Source organism: Embiotoca jacksoni, unplaced genomic scaffold (genome assembly GCF_022577435.1).
Source record: "Embiotoca jacksoni isolate LCO1_2020_lvr unplaced genomic scaffold, fEmbJac1.0.p SCAF_44, whole genome shotgun sequence".
Lineage (NCBI taxonomy): Eukaryota > Metazoa > Chordata > Actinopteri > Embiotocidae > Embiotoca > Embiotoca jacksoni.
Window position 1 is genome coordinate 2,009,769 of NW_027185397.1, and position 24,832 is coordinate 2,034,600.

General features: G+C 41.1%; 1 protein-coding gene across 1 annotated transcript in view; it reads right to left on the reverse strand.

Moving 5' to 3' along the window:
* Nucleotides 1–225: 225 nt before the first annotated feature.
* The window catches only part of adamtsl2 (ADAMTS-like 2), a 39,621-nt gene continuing 15,014 nt past the window's right edge, over nt 226–24,832 (reverse strand). Inside the window, exons 3-19 of the mRNA XM_069169346.1 lie at nt 23,584–23,726; nt 21,317–21,392; nt 20,928–21,030; nt 19,128–19,273; nt 17,892–18,015; nt 17,629–17,709; nt 16,106–16,281; nt 14,418–14,721; nt 11,285–11,645; nt 8,827–8,930; nt 8,144–8,270; nt 7,794–8,007; nt 7,131–7,286; nt 5,826–5,996; nt 4,906–5,082; nt 2,838–2,982; nt 226–1,560 (exon numbers count right to left, since the gene is read on the reverse strand). Of these exons, the coding sequence (XP_069025447.1) occupies nt 1,433–1,560; nt 2,838–2,982; nt 4,906–5,082; nt 5,826–5,996; nt 7,131–7,286; nt 7,794–8,007; nt 8,144–8,270; nt 8,827–8,930; nt 11,285–11,645; nt 14,418–14,721; nt 16,106–16,281; nt 17,629–17,709; nt 17,892–18,015; nt 19,128–19,273; nt 20,928–21,030; nt 21,317–21,392; nt 23,584–23,726 (2,736 nt within the window). The 3' untranslated portion in view covers nt 226–1,432. The remainder of the gene's footprint in view (nt 1,561–2,837; nt 2,983–4,905; nt 5,083–5,825; nt 5,997–7,130; nt 7,287–7,793; nt 8,008–8,143; nt 8,271–8,826; nt 8,931–11,284; nt 11,646–14,417; nt 14,722–16,105; nt 16,282–17,628; nt 17,710–17,891; nt 18,016–19,127; nt 19,274–20,927; nt 21,031–21,316; nt 21,393–23,583; nt 23,727–24,832) is intronic.

Sequence of the window (24,832 nt, forward strand, 5' to 3'; positions counted from 1 at the left end):
AAATTAAATTAGACTTTAATGTAGTATTCATTCTTCCACATCTATATTAATGTGTTGAAGGACAAAAGGTTTGTTGGTGTCCAAATATTTTTTGGACTGTAAATTGATTCATATAAAAATGACAGAGACACATATGTTCATTTGAACTGTTATTTAATTGAAATACAAGTCAAGACCATTAGTCTTTCAGTTTATTATCAACAGTAGACAATGTCCATACTTACGTTTTGTACAAAGAGGTATCAGTTATATAAAAACAGTACAAAATAGTTAAAAAGGAGACATACATGTACACGTCTGAATACATTTCAGCCAAACTTCAAGTGTCAGGAATCTTTCTGTCCGTGTTTGTGTCAACTCTGTCCTCCTCTGTCACGCACGTAGACCAGAACTGGCCATCAGCTGAGTCAATGAATAACCATTGGCATCAAGGAGCATCACGTTAAATGAAAATGTGCTATGACTAATAAACGTGCTTCCATATCCTGTAGGCGTGCCGGCATGGCGCCAAACGGCACGGGGTGAAATGGAAATATACATTTGTTACTTCTGAGGCCATGCCAGACACTAAAACTGGAACACAATTAAATAATATTCCATAAACAGGATCTGTATTAAATATTCTATTCATGCAGTATATTCAGATGAGAAATAATTTAATTGATCTTTTAAATCGCAGCGCTGAACGACTGCTAACTGACGATGGAGGTCCGTGAGACTATAACACTGTCGACTCCACTTTGTCTCCGACTCCGCGTGTTGTTAGAGGAACATCTTCTACCAGAAGTAAACACTTGAGCAAGAAATAATCAATAACAGCTGATACAACAGAATCATGAGGAGGAGGAGGATGAAGAATATCACCTGTTTCTTCTTTTAGGTAATTATGTTGTGATGGTGGAGATGATACTGGAGATGGTCACGAAAAAACACATGTCTTCAGTAAATCTCTGCTTTCTTTCATTACTTGAATGTTTTTTGGGGGGTGAACGGCTGCTGCAGGTGAATTCATGTTTTACTGACACTCTGCTGTTTAATATTTTAAAGTCCGTCATATCAGAAAGTAAAGTAGTGCCCACAAAATAAAAAAATTAAGATTGATTTCCTCAAACCACTCAACGGTCTTATTACACTTTTGCTTTTGGGGCAATTCATACCAAATAAATCAGAAACATTGATTACTGTGTTTGTAAAACAGAATTATGTAGCTCGTAGATTAACAGGACTTTATGTTACATCATTTAAACTATCTACCTGACAAATGAGACCACGTTTTAAATCTAAGTTATCTGTGGAAGTTCTGCTTCTTAAAAGCAGGCTGACTGACTTTTTTTCTCATTATTCACAGTAACTGCTGTACAAGTAAATGTCGCCGTGCGTTTCCTCATGCTGGAGTTAGAGTCAGGGTGGACAGAGGCTGCGGTGTCCTGGACTAGGAGGCGGGAGGTCGTATAGCGCGGCAGGAGTGGCAGCAGGCCTTGCTGTAGTACCAGTGGCTGCACAGGTTGACCTTCAGAGCCAGCAGGCAGTTGGTGGAGGGCCGGTCCTGACAGCTCTCATCTGGGACATGATCAGAATCGAGTCATTCATGGAGGCAATTTAATTTAAAAAAAAAAAAAAAAAAAATCTAAACCCAGGACCTGGTTAAAATAGCCTTGGACTGTCTTTTGATACCAAACTCACTTAAGGAGATATGAATGTTTTCTGCGAGACTGCTATGTCATTCAGAAAAATTAGCTTCTTTCAGCAATTGGGAGAAACTCCATCATATAATTTTAACACAACATCTTTCATTACAAACAAGCGGCAACCAGCAGTGACGTCACCCGTTGGTTTGTGAAGCCTTGAGTTCGGAATTTGGCCTGTGCCATTTTGCTAGTTCGGTGTGGTTTGGAGCAGGAAGTGACCATATTTGGATGAGTTGGGGGAGGAGCCAGCGGTGGATCTGACCAATCTGATTGGAAACCGGACGATACTACGTCCCGCCCACCGATAGCTGTAACCTGACTGCACCACAGGCCTGGAGTTGATTTGGTGCAAGAGTACACGGTTGGATTTACATGACTAATGTCATTGTGATCATTTTTACTTCTGTGCTGTTTGTGTCTCCTTCACTCTGCAATTACACCACCAAACCACTAGTTGACAGTGGGTTTCTATGCCACCCGTTGTTTCTGTGTACTTTAAACAATGCCAAACCAAACTGAGTGGAAACTGTTGGAGCTAGTAAAAGTTAAACAACAGTTACTTTAACTGAAGTCACTGCAACACAAACAAAAGGGAAGGAGACCTTTAGAAGGACACAGAGGCAGTAACAAACTAGATAGATAGATAGATAGATAGATAGATAGATAGATAGATAGATAGATAGATAGATAGATAGATAGATAGATAGATAGATAGATAGATAGATAGACAGACAGACAGACAGACAGACAGACAGACAGACAGACAGACAGACAGATAGATAGATAGATAGATAGATAGATAGATAGATAGATAGATAGATAGATAGATAGATAGATAGATAGATAGATACTTAATTAATCCCACAAGGGGAAATGATTTCACTACAGCACCATATACAAGTACAAATAACAGAACAAAAAATAGAGGTAGTAAAAAATATAAAATATATTAAAAAAAAAAAAAAAAGTACATTACATACAAACTACATAAAGAGATGCTGTACTTCTGGTGAAACTTGCTGACCAACCAAATAACTGTTCACTTGAACTTAACCGAGAAGTGACTCACATTTACAATCCCGAAGCATGATGAATCATGTGATCAGTGTGTGTATTTGGAAGCTTGTGGAAGAAGTTTCCTGTGGTTACCTGGCGGCTCGGTGGGGCAGGCCTGTAGAGTGCACGTCTGCTTGGCCACCGGTTTGGTGAGTGGGTCGCAGCCTCGGACCAGCTCCCTGTCCTGGTAACACTTCACGTCCCTCATCCTCACGCCCACGCCACACGTCTTAGTGCACTGAGGACACACAGAACACAGCCATCACACACCACTGTTGAACAGGAGGACGGATTTGCAATCTTACTTTTGCAGAGAGTATTTATTTGTCTGTCCTTCATTGATAGAGAAATATAATAATGCTTAATACAATTCACCGCGGTGAGAAGATAAAATGACAAACAAATGTCATCTGCTAAGAAAACATGATATTTTGCATATAATTTCCCATCAAACTTTTATAATAAAAAAGAATACAAAACCTGAAACTGTTGATTATCGTTGAACACAACTATTTATTAATTAATATATTTGCTCAAGTTGGGACGTCTTGAATGTTATTTTTGCTGTTCAGTCAGGCAAAATGTCACGTTTGCTGTACAAGCTTACCGACCGAAGAATGAACAGGATAATTAATATTATTACATAATTTGAGCATAGATCTTTCAACCTCTCTCACTTTGATAAAATTGTGTCTGTGTCGGCAGTTACAAGCAAACCTCTTCAAATGACCTGCAGCTGCTCCAGTGACAAATTCGATAAATGTCTCTCGAATGGAAAACTAGAATTACCAACTCAGTTGTTTTCCCAATCCAACCAGTCACGATGCAGTTTACATCCATGTCTGTCCAGACCTGTACAACACATGTCCCCTTACAGAATACCGTGCTACCACCTATTAAAACCGTTTTAAAATGTGGTAGCACGTGGAGCACGTGGAAAACATATTATCACGTAATGTGTCACAAATATTGCAAATTTTCACCAACACTTTTTCAGCTAGTGCAGTAATGTGAGCACTGACAAACATAAAGTTTTAGCTATATTAATAAATATCAAAATGTACAGAGGCTGTGTAAAGACAGTACATACACCACAGCATCACTGTAAAAAAGGGAATTGTCGGGGAGAGAAGACATATTTGCCCACTTAATTTGGTTTTTGGGGCATTTTGATATTAGTTATGGACAGTTTCATCAAAACATTCGCATTGCATGTCTGGGAATAAAAACTTGATTTGTAACGCATTTTTTTTTTTATCTTCTTTTGTCTTGTTTTTATTTGTATTGTCTATGGATTTCACATGTGTAAATATACGGGTTTCATAGGAGAGGATATCAATTTTACATGTGATCTCCTACGTTTACATATAATCGTATTGGTTTGTTGCATCGGCCTCAGGTCTCCCTCAGAGCAGCTCCCCCTCCTTCTCTCTGTGTGTCTGTGTGATTTTCTGCAGGTGTGTTGGAGTTGGGGGCGGAGCCACCAGCTGCACCTCATCACAATAATCAAGACCTCAATGTACTCAGATCTATCATCTCCACACTGACAGGTCATTATTGCATCACAGTCGGTGCTACAACAGTCCAGCCTGTGTACTAATACACTTCACATGAGATTTCAACATGTTTTCACATTTGAAATTTCCAATGTGCAAAATCATGTTTATGTGATCACATGAGTTTTTGCACATGGAAAGCTCAGGCATTTTTTTCTTTAAAAAGACTTGGAAGGAATCCTTAAGTGTTCACATGAAAGGCCAATTAAGCTCATTCAGTTCATCCTCGAGTCCAAGTGAATTTTAAAGAAATTCCTTGAAAGCGTTCCTGAGATATTTCATCCACGTGAATCGGACAGACAGACGGACAACCCAAAAACATCCAAAAACATCAAAGGGTAACCACGCTAAAGACAGATAAGGAGAAACTGTGTTTACCCATATTTTGGTAAATATGAGAGCTTGGATGGAGATCATGCTAATGGTATTATTTAGGAAGTTTCTGCGAAGGTTCGAATACTTTTTCTTTTATGTATCTGGATTTTATTCAAATGTGTTGTAATTGCTATGAATCCAAGCTGATTACAAAAACTTTGAGTTCCTGTTATTTTACGCTCAGAGGATTTTAGGTGGGACCTTCCTTAAGTATGTTGTGTTGAGCTCACCTCGGACCAGGGCGTGGTGTACCATTTGAAGCATGGCCTCTCGAAACAGGTGTTTTCGTCCTCGGGCTTCTCGCCGTCTCCACACGCCTCTTCATCAAATATCTGGAACTTTCCTCCGCTCATGCCGGCGCACAGGACGATCCTCCGCTTCATACCACGGCCGCAGGTTGTGTTACACTTCAGATTAAAAACAACTTTAAAAAGTTATGCATATTCATATCTAATAATGTTGATTCACTTTTTTTCTGTTATTTACAAAGCAGTTTCCAAAAAAGTTTTTTTTTTTAACAGATGTGGAAAAGTAAAAACTGTAACCAGGTGACGGGACAACTTCATTTTTACCCAACAAACTGTCTGAAAATAAAAGCTTTTTAACAAAGAAATGCAGCAAATCCTCATATTACACAAGTTGGAGTTACTGCAAAGAAAATAAACAGTTGTCAAAATCGGTGTTAATACTCTCTCAATACATAAATGAAGAGGTTGTCTAGTGCTTTGTTCCAAATGGTGTACTTATGTACTAACATTCATTATTTAGAGTGCATCAGTGTGTTCACACTGTCAAGTACAGAAACATGCAGTACACTACAACAGGATGATGCACTCAAAACAGTCCAAAAAAGAAGTGTGAAACGCTGGACACTTTCCGATCTAAACGGTCGCCATCTTGACTACGTAGAGGAAGGGGGCGGGGCCACCGACTAAAAGAATCTTCAAATGAAGGCGTCTGTTCCTGAACCCAACACAAAGGTGTTTCTTTTTCACTACTAAATTCCTGCACCACACGAGTCAGAGTCCTAACATGTAAAAGCACTATTTGTTACTGTAGTGAGGGAAGTATGTCATTTGGAACACAGCATGCATCTTTCAGGCTTACTAAATCGTAGTTCCATAATTTCAACATGGTGACGTCGCCTCACCCTCTCCCAGTCTTGACTCAGCCAGTGAGGAGCGCAGTCTCTGTCACCACAGGGGTGGATGGCCAGCGGCTTGTTTTCAGCAGCGCACTGGTTCTCAGGAACCACACGACCCTCCGGAGCCTTACAGTACACGTGGCGCACCATCTTCCCCTGGCCGCACGACCCCGAGCACTGCAACAGTTCAAGGGTCAAAGGTCACACCGGATGATTCCTAATCAAGAGTAAGCATTCCTGTTGTCATCGCCGCTGAGGTCAAGCCAAGTAACGTCACGGGGAACATTGAGGTCAGATCAGGTCACATCATGTTGAATAAAAAAAGAAGCATCATGTGAAATAAAATCGTCTTAAAAATGATCATGTACCATCAATTTCACATAACGTCACAGGAAGTTTGATTATTCCAACGCATGTCACCAGAGTTTATTAGTTACTGAAGTTAAAGCATCCATCAACAAAAAATGACAACAAAACCTTATGCTGTGTGTCTTGTCTGTACTTGTTTGTAAGATTCCATTTCCATTCATTTTGAACATTTTAACCTTTGACCCCACCAGCCCACCAACTGAGCTCATCTATTCTTTGTTTTTAAAATAATTTGTAAAAGTAGATCACAATACCTGTTTAGACCAACTTTTTGAAGTAAAATCAAGTAACAACACACATATACACAGCACGTATAATTACTTACAGATATGAGTTTATTAGTTGTGTTGCTTTATCCACATCATAATCTATTTCCTCCCATCTGTGCATAATAAACTGATAAATCTGAGCACATTACAAATGAAATTTGTGCTGTGAGTTGGTAATATCCTAAATATTAACTCAGGAAATTTTATTGAACATTAACTGGTGCATTGAAAAAAAATTATTTTACAGTATGGAAATAACATATTTTGCAATCCAAGTTTTTCCAGGTTGAATGCCGTGGTTGTAAACTAAACCTGCGAGCTGCCAGACTTGTTTTTTTTCGACACAACAAGCATAAATTCACTGTGGCACTGATGATAGATTTTTGCAGAAGTGGATCGACAGGTTGTATTTTTCCAACAACCCTGAAAATTGAGGAATGTTAGATGGAAGAAAAAACATCTGAAATAGAGGGAAAGAATTGAAATAACCGCGTCAGACACAGATCATGAGATTGAATCAAGTGACGTTTCTTCACGGTCTGTGATTCCACTGCTACTGAGAGCAGCGGACACAGGAGACAGAATGTGTATACAGTCACACTGTATGTTACGTCATTGTCCCTCATGTATACTGACATGCAGCACCAGGATCATGCGAACTAAAGACACTCACAGGCCCCCACTCGGACACGGTCCAGTGGCGCTCGCAGGGCGGACCGGTGCAGTTTTTGATGGTGGGCGGTTTGGTCATCGGGTCACATGGTCTGGTCTCATCGGAGCAGCGGACGTCGCGGCTCACCTGAGCTTTGCGGCCACATTTAGCAGGACACTGGATGGAGGAGAGGCATGGTCACCCTTATTATTACCAACACCTTCTTTATAAAATTAATATTAGTAAACTCAACTGCTTAATTTAAGCAATATCGCTTTCTGCGCTGAAGTTCCTGCATGAAGGACACAGTTGACTCTTGATGTTGTTTTACAATAATGAAACTGTGAAATACACAAAAAACAATATCACTTTTTCTGTACCGTATTCCAGAATGAGTAGTTGTGTGAACACTGTATTAATCTAGAGAAGGTGCACCTTACATGTCAATCATTTCTTTTGTGCTGTACAAACCCTGATGGCATCTAGGTTTTTTTGGTGACTGTGTTTCTGGAGAATCAACGTCTAATCTAATTTAATACAACAAGAATCTGAATAAGCCAATAAAAACAAAGAAAAAGATCCAAAGGTAAAGATGTGAAACACACTCCTTATCTTTGTTCACTTGCTCCTTGTGTTTTAAAAAAAATGCAGGTTTTATTCTCAGCAGGATGAATCATACTCGACCTCAGTCCACTCCGCCACCTCCCACTGTGGACCGCAGGCAGGGCTCTTGCACGCTCGTCTCTCCATCGGTCTCTCCAGCTGGGCCATGGTGCACAGGTCACTGTACACCGAGCTGTCCAGGCCCGGCGACAGCATCTTCCAGCAGCGCACTTGACGAAACTGGAAACCCTCCCCACAGGTCCGGGAGCACTCGCTCCAGCTGCTCGCCTCCCATCTGAAAGAGCGCATCGGTCCAATCTTATCGGATCATTTTGGACAAAGGATCTGTACAGGAGCTCTCGGGTTTAATAAGATTGTAGTGGTCAGATTAACGTCTGGTTCAATAAAATGTTGTTTTTCCTGAGTTGTACCTGGGCTGACATTCTCTCCCAATACAGAAGTCGTGGACCGGTTCTGGTCTGGTCAGAGCGTCGCAGTACATATCGTGCACCTCAACGCCGTCATAACGAATACATGTGACAAAGGACTTTGACACTCCTGGATTGTGAGTATGAAAAAATATGAGGGCAACAGTGATATACAGTGAATATTCTGCACAAGAAAATCCTGAATGTGCTTTACATGGAAGGAAGGAAGGAAGGAAGGAAGGAAAGATATCCTCATTAAAGAAGTTAGAATCACACAGATGAAAGATGATGCACATAAAAATATTCAACTAGCAGCACCAAAAGTTTTTTGGAGCTATTTTTAAGCGACTTTTTTTTACAGTGCTATTTATTGTAAAACAATAAGTCTGTATAAAATGCAGTGTAAGTTAAGTTTATTATTATAATTAAAAGAAAAGCGGTGAACATGAATATTACTGTGCACACCTTTGTTTTACAAGTTAAAGCGTCTGCTGTGAGGAGAACCTCTGGCCTCAGATGTGATCACATAAACAACAATACTACGACGTACATGCAAAGAAAGCTGCTGATGTGTGCACCGAGGTAACGTCAGAGTCGTGTGTGTTACTGCAACCTGTTGGGTTTACGGTGATGAGGGGGAAACTTCATAAAGGAACCGCCGATGGATCCTCAGTGTGTGCGTGTACCTATAGAGCAGGTCATGCTGCACGGCTCCTGAGATGAAAGTTTCCAGCGGTACATATCGGCGGCGCTCAGCTTCAGGTTCTTCTGGTAGAGCCTTTGATTACCTCTGACACACACAAAAAACAAACAGGGAACCTTAAGCAGTAATTGCGGGAGCACTTTCCCCTTTTTGCCAACCGTATTTCATGACTGAATCATGGTGTGCATGCAAAGTGGTCGGTAGGGAAGTAGTGTGTTGTTGTGAATCTGAAACCTGTGGACATAAACCTTTCAAGACTATGAATAAATCTTCATAAGATGCATCTTGAGTGAGATATTCTTTTAAGGACATTTAAGGATACTCAGTAAACCGGACCTGAAACACACACACACACACACACACACACACACACACACACACACACACACACACACACACACACAATGAAAGTGTCTCCGAGGCCTCAGACAGCCTCAGTGGGACGGTTGATTCACTGCCTGCATCCCAGCGGACGCACTTTGTTTTTTTCACCACATCACATAAAAGTTATGTGCACATTCTTGTCATAACACCGGTCGCTCTCCGTGCCAGACGTTTATTTGAACATCACGGGCAGTTTGAGTTATGCCTCATCAGCATCCCTCTATCCAGGCTTCACTGCTTCCAGCACATTATTTTCTCTCCAGAGGTGACGACGGTCTGACGGCACACTTTCCGGTTTGCATCATATTTCTCACTTTTCTTGCAAATACCTTTGAATTATTTCTTTCTAAGAGCGGCCGTATTTTACCCCTCCTCTCCCCTCTGCGCTCCTCTGCTCTGCTCATTTCCTCTCCTCTCGCTGTCTCTCGGAGGAGAGGGCGTGTCATCTTCTGTTTTATAGCTGCTGGCTGAACGAGTGAAGCCGTCTCGAGACACAGACCAGAGAAGCTGACGTGAATTATAAATATGGTGAATGCAAAAACCTGCCAGGTTGTACCTGTCCTGCAACATATCCCTCTGACTGTTTATCCACCTGCTTGGTTTACCTACATTACTGTCTCTCTATCAAACGGCTTACCTGCCTGTCAGTCCGTCTGCCTGTTTCACCTGTTCCTCTCTGCCTGTCTGTCCATGGGTCTCCCCTCTGTTCTTGATTTACAGTCTGTTTCCTGCTTTGCTCCCCAGTCTCTCACTTTGCGCTATGTCAACCTGACATCTTCTCACTGCTTGCCCATTTTAAGTTACCTAATTTACCGTCCTGTCTACCTGTTGCTGTTCTGAAAATGTAATAGCAGTTTAATGAACTGCATTTCCACTCGCTTACCTTGAATCCTGCTGTCTTCTAGTCTCACTCTGACTTTGCGCCCCTGTTTGCCTGACTGCTTTCTTTCTTTCCGACGTTGCTGTCTGTCTTGCCACCGCCGTCTAATTGTGACTTCCTCTGGCTTCTTCTTCCCCAAGATGTCTTCAAACCTGCTTGTCCTCAGTCTACAGCGGATCCTGGGACATGGCAGTGTCTGAACACCGAGGCCCAGAGCGACCCTACAGCCCCGAAACATTCAGTCCAGACCAGTTTTACACTAAAAGGTTGTTTTTACAATTACAATTTTACATCTGATGAAAGTGCTAAGTTTCTCTGTCTCTTGACTTTAAGGGGTGGGCTTGTAATATCATAACTAATTCCATGCATCAATTATCTATACCCTCTTTATTCTGAACAGGGTCAACACCGAGAGACAGACAGAAACAAAGACCATTCAAGCACTGATTTAAACATTTGGGCAATTTTTTTTTTGAATCACCAATTAAAGTCATATGGATGTCTTTGGATGTTGGGAGGAAGCCAGACTACCCAGAGAGAACCCATGCAGGCACAGGGAGAACATGGAAACTCCACACAGAAAGGCCCCAGCCGAGGTTTGAACCCAGAACCTTCTCTGTGTGAGGCGACAGTGGTAACCACAGCACCAAAGTGCTGCCCGTCATGACTGGTTATGATGGAATGTTTAACGAGGGAGAAGGAGTACCTGTCATTTTAGAAGGCTTAGTGAATGTTTTTTGTGAAAAAAAAAAACACATCAGACCCACATCATTTGTTCCAAGCACAGTCCTTTCAGATTTGAAATCCTTGATGCTCTTTTTACATGCTCTTTTTACACATATTCTGTTGGGTTACCTGGTTCTGTTGGGATACATGGTTCTGTTGGGATACATGGTTCTGTTAGTATCTGGTTCTGTTGGGTTACCTGGTTCTGTTGGATTACCTGGTTCTGTTAGGCTACCTAGTTATATTGGGTTACCTGGTTCTGTTAGGTTACCTAGTTCTATTGGGTTACCTGGTTCTGTTGGGATACATGGTTCTGTTGGGTTACCTTGTTCTATTGGGTTACCTGGTTCTGTTAGGTTACCTAGTTCTATTGGGTTACCTGGTTTTATTGGGTTACCTGGTTCTGTTGGGATACATGGTTCTATTGGGTTACCTGGTTCTGTTGAGTTACCTGGTTCTGTTGGAGCGGCTGGAGTTCCTCCCACTGCTCTGCATCGTTTTATTCTGGTTGACACTGTCCCCGCTGTCGTTGCGTTTGTGGCCCAGAGTGAACTCCAGAGTCTCGTTCAGATCAAACGGGCCGCCTCGCTCCAGGCTGCTCAGGCCAACCTCTGCTGGTCCCACCTCGGACGAGAAAAAACTTTCTCCCTCTGCTAGCAGCTGATTGGTCGAGATGTTGATGAGCAGCTCGTCTGGACCTATTCGTCCATCCAGCAGGACCCTCCAGATGAGGTTTGGAGAATCAGGTCCAGTATCCAGGAGTCCGGCATCAGGGGCAGGGTTGGCCGTGCTGCCTGTATGGCTGCTGTTTCCTTTAATGGATCAAAGAAAACAAATTCAGCTTGGAGAGAAAAATCATATCACTTGTTCAAGTACATTCTTAGATGTAGCTTTTGGTCGTGTTTACACTTGAAAATTCAAGAACATTTTATATTCCGGTTGAAAGACTTTACTTTTCTGTAGGCATGTAGACAAGTAAACTGTTTTTTTTTCTTAGGTGTCACACCTGTGCATTAAAGGGTGTTTACCAAAGATTCCCTTCGCTCTCAAGACCTGTTTCTTTTCAGGTATCAGTGACCGGACACACCACAGCATCAATAAATCAACAGTAAAAGCATGGAGATTCACATTTTCACACATTTTTTAAATACCAGTTGGCAAACTTGCAAAGGCACTCTCTAGTTGGTTTGTCTATTCTATTATGTAGAAACATGACGCTGCAACATGGTACACTCGGTGGAAGGAGACCCGCTCCCGATGTAGATATTGAATGCTCATTCAAGGTAAAGAAAAGACGATTCTTAAAAATCATAATTATGATTATTATATTCCATTTCTTCCAACAAATGCCCTAAATCGAACACACTGGTATTTTAGGCAACCTGAATATTGTTGGCTTGATTTCATAAAAGGTGTGTAAAAACTCTAAGCACATTTGCATTTTGGTGGAGTGCAAGATACTTTTTTCCACGCTTGTGCTGAGTTGCTATTTTTGTAGCTCAACATCATCCGTGATGGGTTCAACGTTGCAATCAATTAAACCAGCCAATCAAACCAGCTCCTCTCTTTCCTTTTAAGACCGCCGTGACGCAGCAGACTGTCAGTTTTTTATTAATGAAAAAGGAGCAGACTGGCACTATCATCCAAACATCACGCAGGATTAAACTGATATACATGTCTGGAGGTTCAGGCAGTAATCACTGAATTAATGGTATCGTGAGTCGGGGCTGATAACTGATTTGCATTGGTCTATGAAAATTGTGAACCAAAATGCCAAGATTTGCACTGCATCTGCATTCTGCTGGGAATGAAAATACGTCCGAAAAATGTAAAAAATGACAATCTTTAGGCAAAATGAAACAAACACTGCATGAATGAAACACATCCCAAAAACACAGCTCAGACTGTTTCAGTCAGCAGCACCCAGTATCTATCCGTAGTATAACGTCAGCCATATGTATGGCCAGCCTTTCAACCGCCCTCTCCATCTCAGCTCACCACCCAAAGCGCTGGTGTAATGGTCTCGGCCGTCAGTGGAGCAAGCCGAGAGCCCGCAGGCCATTACTGCTCATGCTTGTGATGTACCCATTTTTAACAGAAGGAAACACCACGAAACTCTGAATTTTTCATCCGCTGCTGACCCTCTGATGTATCTGCACTGTGAATAATGCAGAGCTGCAGAGGGCCATCTCACACATACAGAAAAACAGAGTGCGTTCGACGATTGGGTTAAAAATCAGACCTGTTTCGTCTCTTCTGCTAATGGGAACCACCATTAGCACCATTCCCTTACAGGTTTTTTTGATGATATCATGGATTATGGATGATTCTATTTTACTTTGGCTACATTGGTATTGGCATTTGTGTCACGAATAAGAACGAATTACAGTACAAAAATGCAAAAAATGAGCTGATGTTGATTCAGAAATTGTGCCACCATGACACTGATAGCACAGATGTTTGTTTGCAATTGTAAAATGCTGTAAAGATCAGCACATATCTTCTTGAATAACTTAATTGAGGTGACTATCATCAAAAATGCTTGTTTTTCCTGAGTTAAATTTTTTTTTTAAATATTGGTATTTATTTTATACATTTCGTTCAAGAAGGTTCTTTTCCATAGTTTGTTTATGCCTCTGCGACGGCGATAGCTGGAGACATTATATTTTTGGGTCCGTCAGTCCATAGTAGTGTCATACTGCAGTCTATTCTTGCAAACAATATATCTCAAATTTGGCAGAAACGTTTCCTTGGTCTCGAGGATGAACTCATTCGATTTTGGGAGTCAAAGGTGAAAGGTCGAGGTCACTGTGTCCTCACATCCTCCCTTACTTGTGAGTGCAGTGTCTCAGGAAAGACTTGAGAGAATTTCTTTAAAATATGGAACAAACTTTCACTTGAACTCACGGATGAGGTCTTGGTTGTCAGAAAGTCCCTGTGACTGAATGTCTTTCCCATTTTTAACGCGTCAACTCAAGAACACTGAATGGAAATGTCTTCACATTTAGTACAAATGTTCACTTAGACACAAAGATGGCTTGATTACGTTTTGCTGACCAAAGGTTAAAGGTCACGATGACCTAACAAAACACGTTTGGGGCCGTACCTCAATAAATCATGGTCTAATGATGACAAAGTTTCACATAAATGTCTAATAAGATACAATTATGAAGTGATTACCTTTTATATCTAGCAGATTAAAGGTAGAAAAAAAAACTTCTTATTCAATACTATAATTTAGGAATAGAAGAGGAGACTGACCATATTTCAAATTTCATATTTCAATATTGCTGATTGTATAGATCTTCGGTGCTGTCGGGTTATAGATGTGCATGAAGCATCCATGTTTTAGAAGTTGCAGCTTCTTTGCAGCAATATCCATAAGTGAAGCATTGTCTACTGTCAACCGGCTTTATTGGTCAACAGTGTGAACACATATAAGGATCCCTTTAAAGTCTATACAACATATATTATATGAATCTGGACTGATATAAATGTAAACTCCGACTTGATTGGTTTTAATTGCAGTGTGCAAGTAAATACTCTATTCTATTGTGTAGTATGTTAGAAACAGTGATCGCTACCTGTAAATTTTGGGGCGGCTGCTCGATCTTGTTCACAGTCAATGGCCGCTGTCTCCTCATAGACCTCGTTGGTCTCCTGGCCCTTCTGCCCATCAGCACCTCCCGTCTCCAACTGTCCCCCAGGGGCCCCCAGCTCGTAAATGCTGCTGTTGGGGGCTAGCCGACCACCCACTTCCACGGACACCTCACCGGCGGAGGTGTCTGACCCGGTGTAGACGGGAGGAGGGGGGACGGGTGGCAGGGAGTCTCGGAGGACGGTGTATTCGTAGGTGATGTAGGGTGTGCGACCGTTCTGGTTCCACACCTGTGATTGTGATTGATGAGAGGAGACTGAATCATCAAGTCAAGGCCACACACACAGACATCGACGCTACATTTTATCATGGACAGCATGATGTTTTGATTAATTTATATGCATTAAATACGTGGAGCGAGTTTGCCAAGCTACCCTTTGATAGGAGTGTGACACTGACCGCGGGAGCATGCATTAAACAAAGGTGGAACTACATGACTGGGCTTTGATTTCACACAAAAAAAGCAACATGTGGTTTGTTGATTTCATCGTTTCAGTGTTGTAGTTTTATTGTGGGTCTGCCAAGTAACAAATGGTTTATCCATCAAAATTAAGATTTCTTTTCATCTGTATGTCTAATGGAATTTTACAAAATAATATTCACCGCACTGAACTGAGATTATCTATTGAAAAACAAAGGCAATCATATATTTTCCCTTCTATAATTTTGCAATGTAATAATGTACCACACAGTTGATTATCTTACTGTTTAGAAGCGATCCAAACATGCTGTAATTTGCTCTTTGATAAAAACTGCCAAATCAAGGTCACTGTAATCATTTTAATATTTTACTTACCTCAATGACATCCAAGCTACTTGATTCAAATCGTACATTAAATAGTGTGAAATACTAATGTATTAAATATATAAAGAAACTTCTCCAAATTCACCAACGATATAAAGTATGATTTGAACACATGCACAAAATGAACACTTAATGAACATCTTGTGCATTTTCAAGGGCGGATGCTGTTTGTGGTTCCCCGAAAATGTAGTCTTTCAAAACTGCACCTGCACACAGTCCCCTGTCACAACTCCTTCCTCAGCCCTGCTTCTTTTTTTACTTCACACATTCTGCCTCGATTCCTTCCCTCAGCCTCTATTTACTCCCCAAGTAAAAGAAGATGGTCTATAGTGCTACAACAGTCTTAAATCTGTTCTTTTATTAGTCAGATTCAAATGAAACACTTTCACAAAAATAAAGACCCCCAGGCGACCTCTGAAATGGGACCTACTGTAACACCAGGGAACTGACAATAAAAAAAAAACGGAATCTTCACTCATAATTTGGGGTTTTCTGATTATACTGTGGAGAGATTACAAGGAAAGGAGGTTTTCAAGATCGCAGTAACACAAACTGTGGTAAACTTTTTCCAAATCACTGTTGTGTTGTTACATTTTTCACAGATTTTTTTCAGTATATCTTTGTAACTGGTAAGAAGGGAACTGAGCATTTTGATGTGGTTGTTTGCTCTGCAATGTTTTTTGATTTGAAATAACTCCTGATTTACTCAAAATTATTGAAAATAATACAGACTTAGCTCAATGATCAAAAAGCAACAGGTGAGTCCGGCAGAAGGATTCAAGGGAGAGATGGATGGAGGAAGGAAGTACCAGGATATTGATGGCCTGGTCAATGGGGCCTTTGGCAACGATGTACTCAATCCCAGTCTCATACACATCCATGGGCCGGCGGTACTTGAAGATGGTGCCTGCTGCGTGGAAGTTCTGGGGAGTGTCCACCTTGTAGGCACCGTTAAAGAAGAAATTGCCCGCCTGGTCAGTCACAGCTCGGAAACAAAATAAATGGAAAAGTCAATGGAAAGAGCAAGCAAGCTCAAATGATCATTTCTATCAAACATTTTGGGTGTAGTTGGTTTGTATGTTGGCCTGTTTGTCAGCAGTAAAAACTTCATCACAAATTTCATCAAACTTGGTAGAAGGGTGTAGCATGGGCCAAGGAGGAACCCATCACATTTGGGAGTGGATGTAGTGATGATGGAATTTGTAATAAATGACGTCTTTTTGCAACATTGTAGTCAAGGCTTGCTGAACTGGAAGTGCAGCTCTGCACCACGGAAAACAATCCATTAGCTGCAGGCACTTCATGGTTTAGCTCCGAGCTAAATTTCAGAGTTGTTAGTACCGTAGGAGCCCGAGCGCAGCCTCAGATCAGGCACGGCTCTGCTGCCACAGTACCGGCTCCAGACTAAAGGTGATTGGGCTTTTGTGGTGAGGGCCGCCTGGGAGGCTCTGGGGGGTGCATGCCGGAGAATCTGAGGCATGATCGGTGACCTCTTCAAATCACATCTTAAAACTCATATCTTTAAAAAAGCTTTTTATTAATTCCAAGCACACTTTTTTTCTTCTTTTAACTCTAATATGTCTTACTTATTTTATTGTTAATTGTTACTTGTGACATATCTCTGTCTGGTTTTATTCGCCTCAGCCTTGTAATGTTTTAATCCTGGAAACACCATGTAAAACACTTTGTAACTTTGTTTTGAAAAGTGCTTTATAAAAAAAAAAAAATTAAAAAAAAAAGTTTATTCTTCTTCTTATTATTATTATTATAAACATGGCTACCAATTTGTATCGTCTGGTCTAAGCTGATGGCCCCCCACCTGTGTCAGATTTGGTTTTCTTACTGTTAATATTCTTGCTTGTGAAAATTGTTAAATTGTTGGGGATCTGTCTATAATACTGAAAGGTCTTGATCTTACTATAAGAAGTGCCCTGAGTTCACTTCTGCTGGGATTTGGTGCTATATACATAAAGTTGAATTGAAAGGGAAAATTCAGTGTATGGAATATAAATTCAATAGTGAGAAAATATAGGCTAGTCTAGAAACACGATGACTCCATATCCCAATCCACATTCACGGCTACCAGTAATCCTCTGGGATACACAAGTACTTAGAACAGCAAAGAGTCATTCTAGAGCACTCTGACAGTGGTTTCATTGGGGAGAGCTGGCGCCAGTACAAAAGCTGAGATGTAAGGGTTCAGTGCATATCATAGAAGAGTGGACGATTGTCCTTGGTGTTGTCTGCGTTCTTCGAATTCACTGCTAGATGTTAAATGTTTGTTTTTCTTGTAACGTGATAAGAGGAGGAAAAGAAGGAGGTGCGTACGTACCTAGGACATCAGCCGATTTCTTCCTCTCAGTGATCTGGATGTCCCAGGATCCTTCAGGGATTTGAGTGATAAAAGAGTAACCTTGACAACAGGAAATAAAAAAAAAAGTGGTCAGTGTCATTTCATGATGTTTTTAAATCAAATTTCCTACTTTTACTTCATATAATTTATTTATAAAGACAATCGCTTTGATGAATCTAGATTTTTGATCGATTACATTTTTCACAAAATGTTCTGTGGGGTAACCGAACCCAGAGGCTTACCCAGAGTCGTGGCCCCGCGGCGGAAGTTTCCAGTGACTCTGCTGCAGCTGCTGCCGTCCCCTTGACAGACACCACACTTATCCAAGGTGTTGGAGGAGAACAGGACCCCGTCGCATCCGATTGGCTGATTGGCAATGCAAGAAGTGGACGTAAAATTAAAAACAAACTATGAATCATAAAAACTTCATTTGTAGATGTAATATACTGTTATGATATCAAAACATTTTAGAATGTAATCGGAAAAAGATTTAGTGTGACATGAAATTAATCATCATAAATAATATGAGTAGCATATGTGTATTACGGAAAGATTCAGATTTTCTGCATCGTTTCTCTTTGGGATAAACACATTTGTGTCTTTGCATTGACTTTGAAAATATTTAACTTGAGCAGCCATACTCGTGCAAGTAAAAACTGCCTTCACGTTTGGTCTGAACACACAGTAAAAGTTACCAACAGAAATGTTTTAAATAAAAGGTTAACAACACAGACAAAACACAAACAGTTTTGCTGGTTCATTTCCTCACTACATTTGATCCTCATTCCATGGTGCTTCTGGAATATGACCAATGTCATGTATAAAAAAATTATTTAATGAAAATAGGCTGTCAGTGGAGCATGGTTTGTGGGGGGAGAAGATGTGGGAGAACGGTAATAAGTATCTTTTGTCTGATTAATCTCCCTATTTATTGGCAGTAGTGAGCTGGGACTGCAGCCTCTCCGTCTCTCTCTCTCTCTCACACACGCACACACACACACACACACACACACACACACACACACACACACACACACACACACACACACACACACACACACACACACACACACAGCTCAGCTCAGCTCCAGAGAAGCAGGAGAGCAACAGATTATGGGTTTAATTTGTTAACATTGGGTGAGACATTTGTTTTGTGTTCGTTAAAGACGTCCGCAACTGTTCTTTTTCTGTCCGAGTGTGTTGCACCGGGGGGAACCCACTCGTTACATATTTTATGTAGTTTGACAGATGTGCTTGATCTAAAATTATAAACAAAACAAAAAAACATTAAAAATGCATTGACTGTGAACAGTGGTCTTCTGTTTGATGCATTACATTTTGAAATCTCAGTGCCTTTTGAAAAATGCCTGTGGTATTTCTGGTCAAAAAGGTTTGTGTAATGTAATTGTAATTGTTTTGGTGCAAACTCATTGAGGGGAACAACAACAGCCACAAAGTAAATAAAAAGCTGGACTCACCTCACACTTACCGTCCACGCAGACGCCGTGGTAGCTGCTGTATTTGCATGAGGTGCCGTCTCGTGCCATCACCATCAGCTGCCTCTGGCCATCGGTGGTGGTGCAGTGGAGATCACAGGGGTTGCTGGAGATATGAACGTAGTCGTCTGGAGACAACATGAGGAAGACAGGTCAAAGTCACGTTCTCATACCCACTAACAATGGAAGTATAACAGCCTCTGCTTTTAATTACATATTACTTATTACAATCACTGCTAGTAACACAATACGTGTTGTACTACTACTTCCATAAACTCTGTTATTCTGCTCATTCTGTACCTTACTATATGTCCAACCTGCTATTACTGTTATAGCTTTGCTGTAACCTTGGTAAATGCTAAATGGTCTTCACTTATATAACGCTTTATCAACTTAGCGGTCTCAAAACACTTAACACTGCTCCCCATTCACACACACATTTACATAATAATGGACAATAAGTGAATTAGGACATTCATAACTGGCATTGCCTTTGGTACTATACTACACACTTTAATTTATTAGGTAGGACACAACTACTGTATTAACAGTGAGCACAGGGGGCCCAATATGGAGTGAAGCTGGCCCCGCAGAAAGGAGGAAGCTAGTGATTGATCAGGTGCATGGACTTAGTTGGAAGGACCTCTGGTACATGGTGCAAGTCGTATAGGCTTTCTGCTGGGAGCAACGTATGACGTGCTTCCGTCGCCACAGAACCTCAAGTGGTGGTTTGGTGAGGATCCAACCTGTCCATTATGTAGGAACGGTAAACCACATTCTGTCAGACAGTGAGATTAGTTTGGCACAGGGTAGACACACATGGAGGCATTATCAGGTTCTGAGGTGCTTGGTTGTTGCCATGGAGTGGAAGTAAGAGCAGGGAAGAGTGGAAACAATAAGGCAGCTTTTAGTTTTGTTAGAGGAGGGAAAGGAAAGCAGCGGAGGAAGGAACTCAGATAGACAAGCTGTTAGCGTGTTAAATAAAGGAAGGTAGGGGCTGGGAAATGCAGGTATGGTGGTCAGGTAGCCAACGAATGGTTCATTTCATTGAGCTGACAGTGCCGTGGGAAGATAATATTGATGAGGCATATATTTTGATCGAGCAGCTGAGGTAGAGGGGCGGCGGTGGAGTGCAAGGGTGTGTCCAGTGGAGGTAGGTTGTCGAGGGTCCATCAGCATTATTGCAGGAGCTTAGAATCCATGGACGGAGCCTGCAGCAGGCAGTGAAAGAGATGAAGCAGCTGAACAGGGCAGTCCTTGGATTTGGCGGAAGAGGAATGATAATGATGGTCATGTGCGCATGTATGTTTTTGTGGCTTTGAGCAAAGATAAAGTCGCCAAAGTATGTAGACACCAGTCATTCTAGTTTAGATGTAGAACAGGGAGAGCAGGGGTGGTCGGTGTGAGCATTGAGCGGAGCAGTTCTGGGACGGCAGGACTGCTGTTGAGCCTTCCCAAGGTGATGTCGGCCAAACTCGAGGAAAACGGCGGTGAAGGGAGGCGCACACTCGATAACCCCAGTGAGATACTGCACCGTGTTGCCAAGGCTTTGTGCTAGGTGGTGTCTTACTTTACTGTATGAGCATAGCATGCGTAGTGTTAATATACAATCCTGTGAAGTAATGAGACGTTTGGCAGATAGCAACATTGACCCAGTTGTTGCTGTTATTCCGCTTATACCCGTTTGAAGCTCAGCAGCTCAGACAGCAAAGACCTCATTCACCTCTGGTGTGTTTAATGGGGTAAAGAGAAGTTGGCAAGACATTTTATGGGTGTTATTACCAGGATAGAGAGGTTTCCAATGGTAGTTCCTCCCATTGTAAAGCTGGGAGTTAAAGGACCAGCACTGCTCCTCTCTGAAGCTCCTCCCAGTTGCAGGGCACTCCTACAGAATAGAAACACAGCACAGACCATTTAAAGATGTCTGTTTCACACTTCTTACGGCTTAGTTATACGGTATGTTAAACAAATAACTTCCTTTTTTATTTGTGCAGCGATGGTTTTCTGAGAGTGCATGATTGTTTGGAGCCCCAACCAGCTTCACTTTTAAACAGCCACACAGTCACGCCTGGAAACTGCTAGCCACAACCCCTCTACTGTCCGTCACTCAGAGGGACTGGGAAGATGTGAAATTAGGTGATGCTGAACTTAACAGGAGGTTTGTGACTCACTTTTGTGTTGCAGAGGTGATATTTCTTAGCAGTGCCTGTACAGGTCATGTTGTCCTTCCCCGAAGCAACTTTCTTTCTTTGGACAGAAAACAAACATTTGGAGAAATAACATTTTAAATACAAATTTAATTCATAGAGAAACATTGGATTGGTTTGTGATCTGCCAGCTGAGTGTAAAAAAAACTTCAACCCAAAACTAATAACATAATTTACAGATGACTCTCAGTAACTAACTTAACCCTTTCATGTATAGAGGTCATTAAAGTGGACAGCTATTCAAATGTTGTTTTCTTGTATATGCATAGGTTTTGATGGCATAGTTGCACATCAGCCACTACAGTGAACGCTATTGCATCATCCCATAAGAGGCTGATGTGCAACTATGCCATCAAAGCCCATGCGTATACAAGAAAACAACATTTGAATAGCTGTCCACTGTAGTGACCTCTATACATGAAAGGGTTAAATGTCACCATACTAGGTGGCTGTTAAGCTGTTAGCTGTTATGTTAAAATCAACATATACAGGACGTTACAGTTTCCTGTCGAGAAAAATGATTAACTATTGGAGATTTGTCCAGATTCTCTGAATCTTTTAATCATATTATGTATCATAGATGATGAAATCCCTAAATTGTTTGCAATTTTACGTTGAGGAACATCATTGTTAAGTAGTTCAACCGTTTTCCCACACAGAGTGATGAACCTCTCATCATCTTCCCTGCTGAGAGACTTTTTTTTTTTTTATACACAATCATGTTACTGACATGTTACCAATTAACCTAGTTAGTTATGAGCTGTTTAGTTTTTTTTATTACATAACTTTTCTAGTCTTTTGTTGCACCTGAAAATATCAGTTTTACTATTTGGAATGCACAAACTTTGAAACCAAATATCTCAAAACTGATCAGTATGAAGACAGAACCTTAAAATTCCAAAGGGATGAAATTTAAACTCCTTTTTGTCCTTAAATTTAATCATACATATTATAGTGCAGATTTATTCATACAGTTTCACAGTAGACAGTCATATTCTCTCTGTTGTCATTGCCCAAATGCATGGCAGTTAAATGATGTTCACTTGCAAAACTTTGACTGTCCTTTGTTGTTACTCCATTGTTAGCAGATAGTAAATGAATAAACATTCTCCTTAAGACCAGGTTGTTATCCTGTGTATTCCTGTAAAGCAGAGATGGAGTTCAAATTAATCAAAAAGTTGTGATTTTAGGTTGGTTGGTTGGATTCGCTGGTTGAGTTAGCCTGTCACCTGATAAAATTATTTCCCTCTTACTAAGAGTTGGAGCCTCAAATTTTACCGAGAAAATTTGAATTGTAGTAATTAGACAACAGGGTTAGGTTTTATGGCAATAATAACTATAACGAGGTTTAGGTTTGAGGAGAGGGATTTGGATAAATATACTTATTTGGTTTAGTGGAATTGATCATATTCCTCAAAATGTGTCTTCTCTCAGGTTAAGGTAAAGAGAGCATTATTATTATTAAGTCTGAACCAAGGTCAGCAGAAGAACCTAACAGAATCAATTTAGTTGGATTACATCATGCAGGAATATGCTTTATTTTTTACATTTTTATTGACCATTGTCAATGTGATTGAAGACACACAATCTTATGTGACACAACGCAGATGTCACATTACAAGGAACATATTGTTACTATGACAACATGCTGTTACTGTCTATGTGCAAACTGCTCAAATCAGCAGGGAGATGTTCCCAGTCGATGAAAAGGAAACCTGATGGAGGGAACGTAATTCATCCTGCTGGTTTTAGCCACAAGCACATTTCACTAAACCTTAGGCCACCACTGAGGTGACTTGTCTCATTTTGGTAGGACAAGAAGTAAGTGCCATTAATGTAAACCATTAACTTTAGGCATGTAGACCTGGTTTAAGATTAAGTTAAGGCTCGGTTTAGCTTCGGGTCACAGTAGGGTTTGGGCAATTATTAGCTATGGTTAGGGTAAGTGCCGAGGAAATGAATATAAGTCAATGTAATATCCTATTGTGTGTATATGTATGTGCATATAAAGATGGACAACGCATCACCACTTTGTACTTTTATATACAAATATCACAGAAATGTATGCTGCCATCTTGTGCTGGTGACTACAAGAGTCCGACCAGTCGTGAATAGGGCTGGAGACGTGGTGACGGTGTCCCACCCCCACTTCCAAAATATTATGCCTAAACTTTAGGGAAGCTGTCACGAAGTCCATCTTTACGTAGGATCTCTGATGCAAACTGACTGACCTCTGTTTCAGGCAGTGTCTTTCCTGAGACATCACTCCGCCTCCACAGGAGCGTGTGCAGGCTGTCCATTTAGCCCACTCCCCCCACCAGTACGTGGTCACCTCCAGCTCCTCCTCCAGACTGTTGGAGGCCACGCCCTCTTCCTGCACAGGCACATGCAAATACATGTACATTACAATACACAAACACTGATAAGTCATAGTATTAGCATTAATCATGTTAATAGTATTCAAATCAATGGAGAAGCAGCTTTTTGTGTTTATCCTGCTTCTGACAAACAAACCAACCTTTTCAGTTTACAATGTGATTAAAATCTGATGACATTCATTATTTTCCTCATGTTTCTCTATAGGTGCCCACTTTCAATTGAAATTTTGTGAAAGTTCTAATTAAATAACTGATTTTTCTTGATTTACAACACAGTGCAGCACCGAATAATGTCCCAATGCTTACCCAAATTATGGCGTTAATTTGGCCCACAAAGCCATTCATTCTTAAAAGAAGATTTATACTTGTTTTGTTGCATTTAGATCTAATTTGGCCCAGAATCTCAATTCTGTCTCAATAATAAGCATTACATGTGGCTGGTATTCAAATGAATGTTTTATATATTTGGGGGAAAGTCATTAAAAACAATGCTGCCATTATCATAAGCGCCCCACAAGTAAAATTAGCACAAGATGTTAACAGCCTTTGTTGCAGTTTAAGTTGTGGTGGTATTAGTGACAGTTACAGCAGCAGTAGCGGTTGTAAAATACTGTGGATTTATGGAAACTGCCGGGACCGTCAGCGTGCGTCAGAACCGAACAGAATCACAGTAAATGAGCGTCACAGGGTTTTGTACTGGGGCTCCGGTGTGTGAAGATGTTCAGCATGCACACATTCCTGATGTGCATCAGCAGCCCTGAGTCAGGCCGATCAGGCTGCATCCCTTTATTCACACAGATTCATCAGAGTGAGTGCTGGAATGTGCACTGAGCTCCTTGTAAAGGTGTGAGACAGAGCAGCTGTGAGAGACTGTGAGAGACACTGGAAATACCAGACAGACGGCGTAAGTGAGACAGAGAAAGGGAGCGATGGATGGGTGGAGAGTGACAGTGGAGAGTGTAGAGACCAGTACATGGTTGGAAGGATGACAGATCAATCTGACAACACGTTCCAGTGATACGATTTTTTTACGATTTAGACTGCTTTTTTTTTTTAGTGGTCAGACATCAATATTTTTTTATCAGCTTTTTTGACCTACATT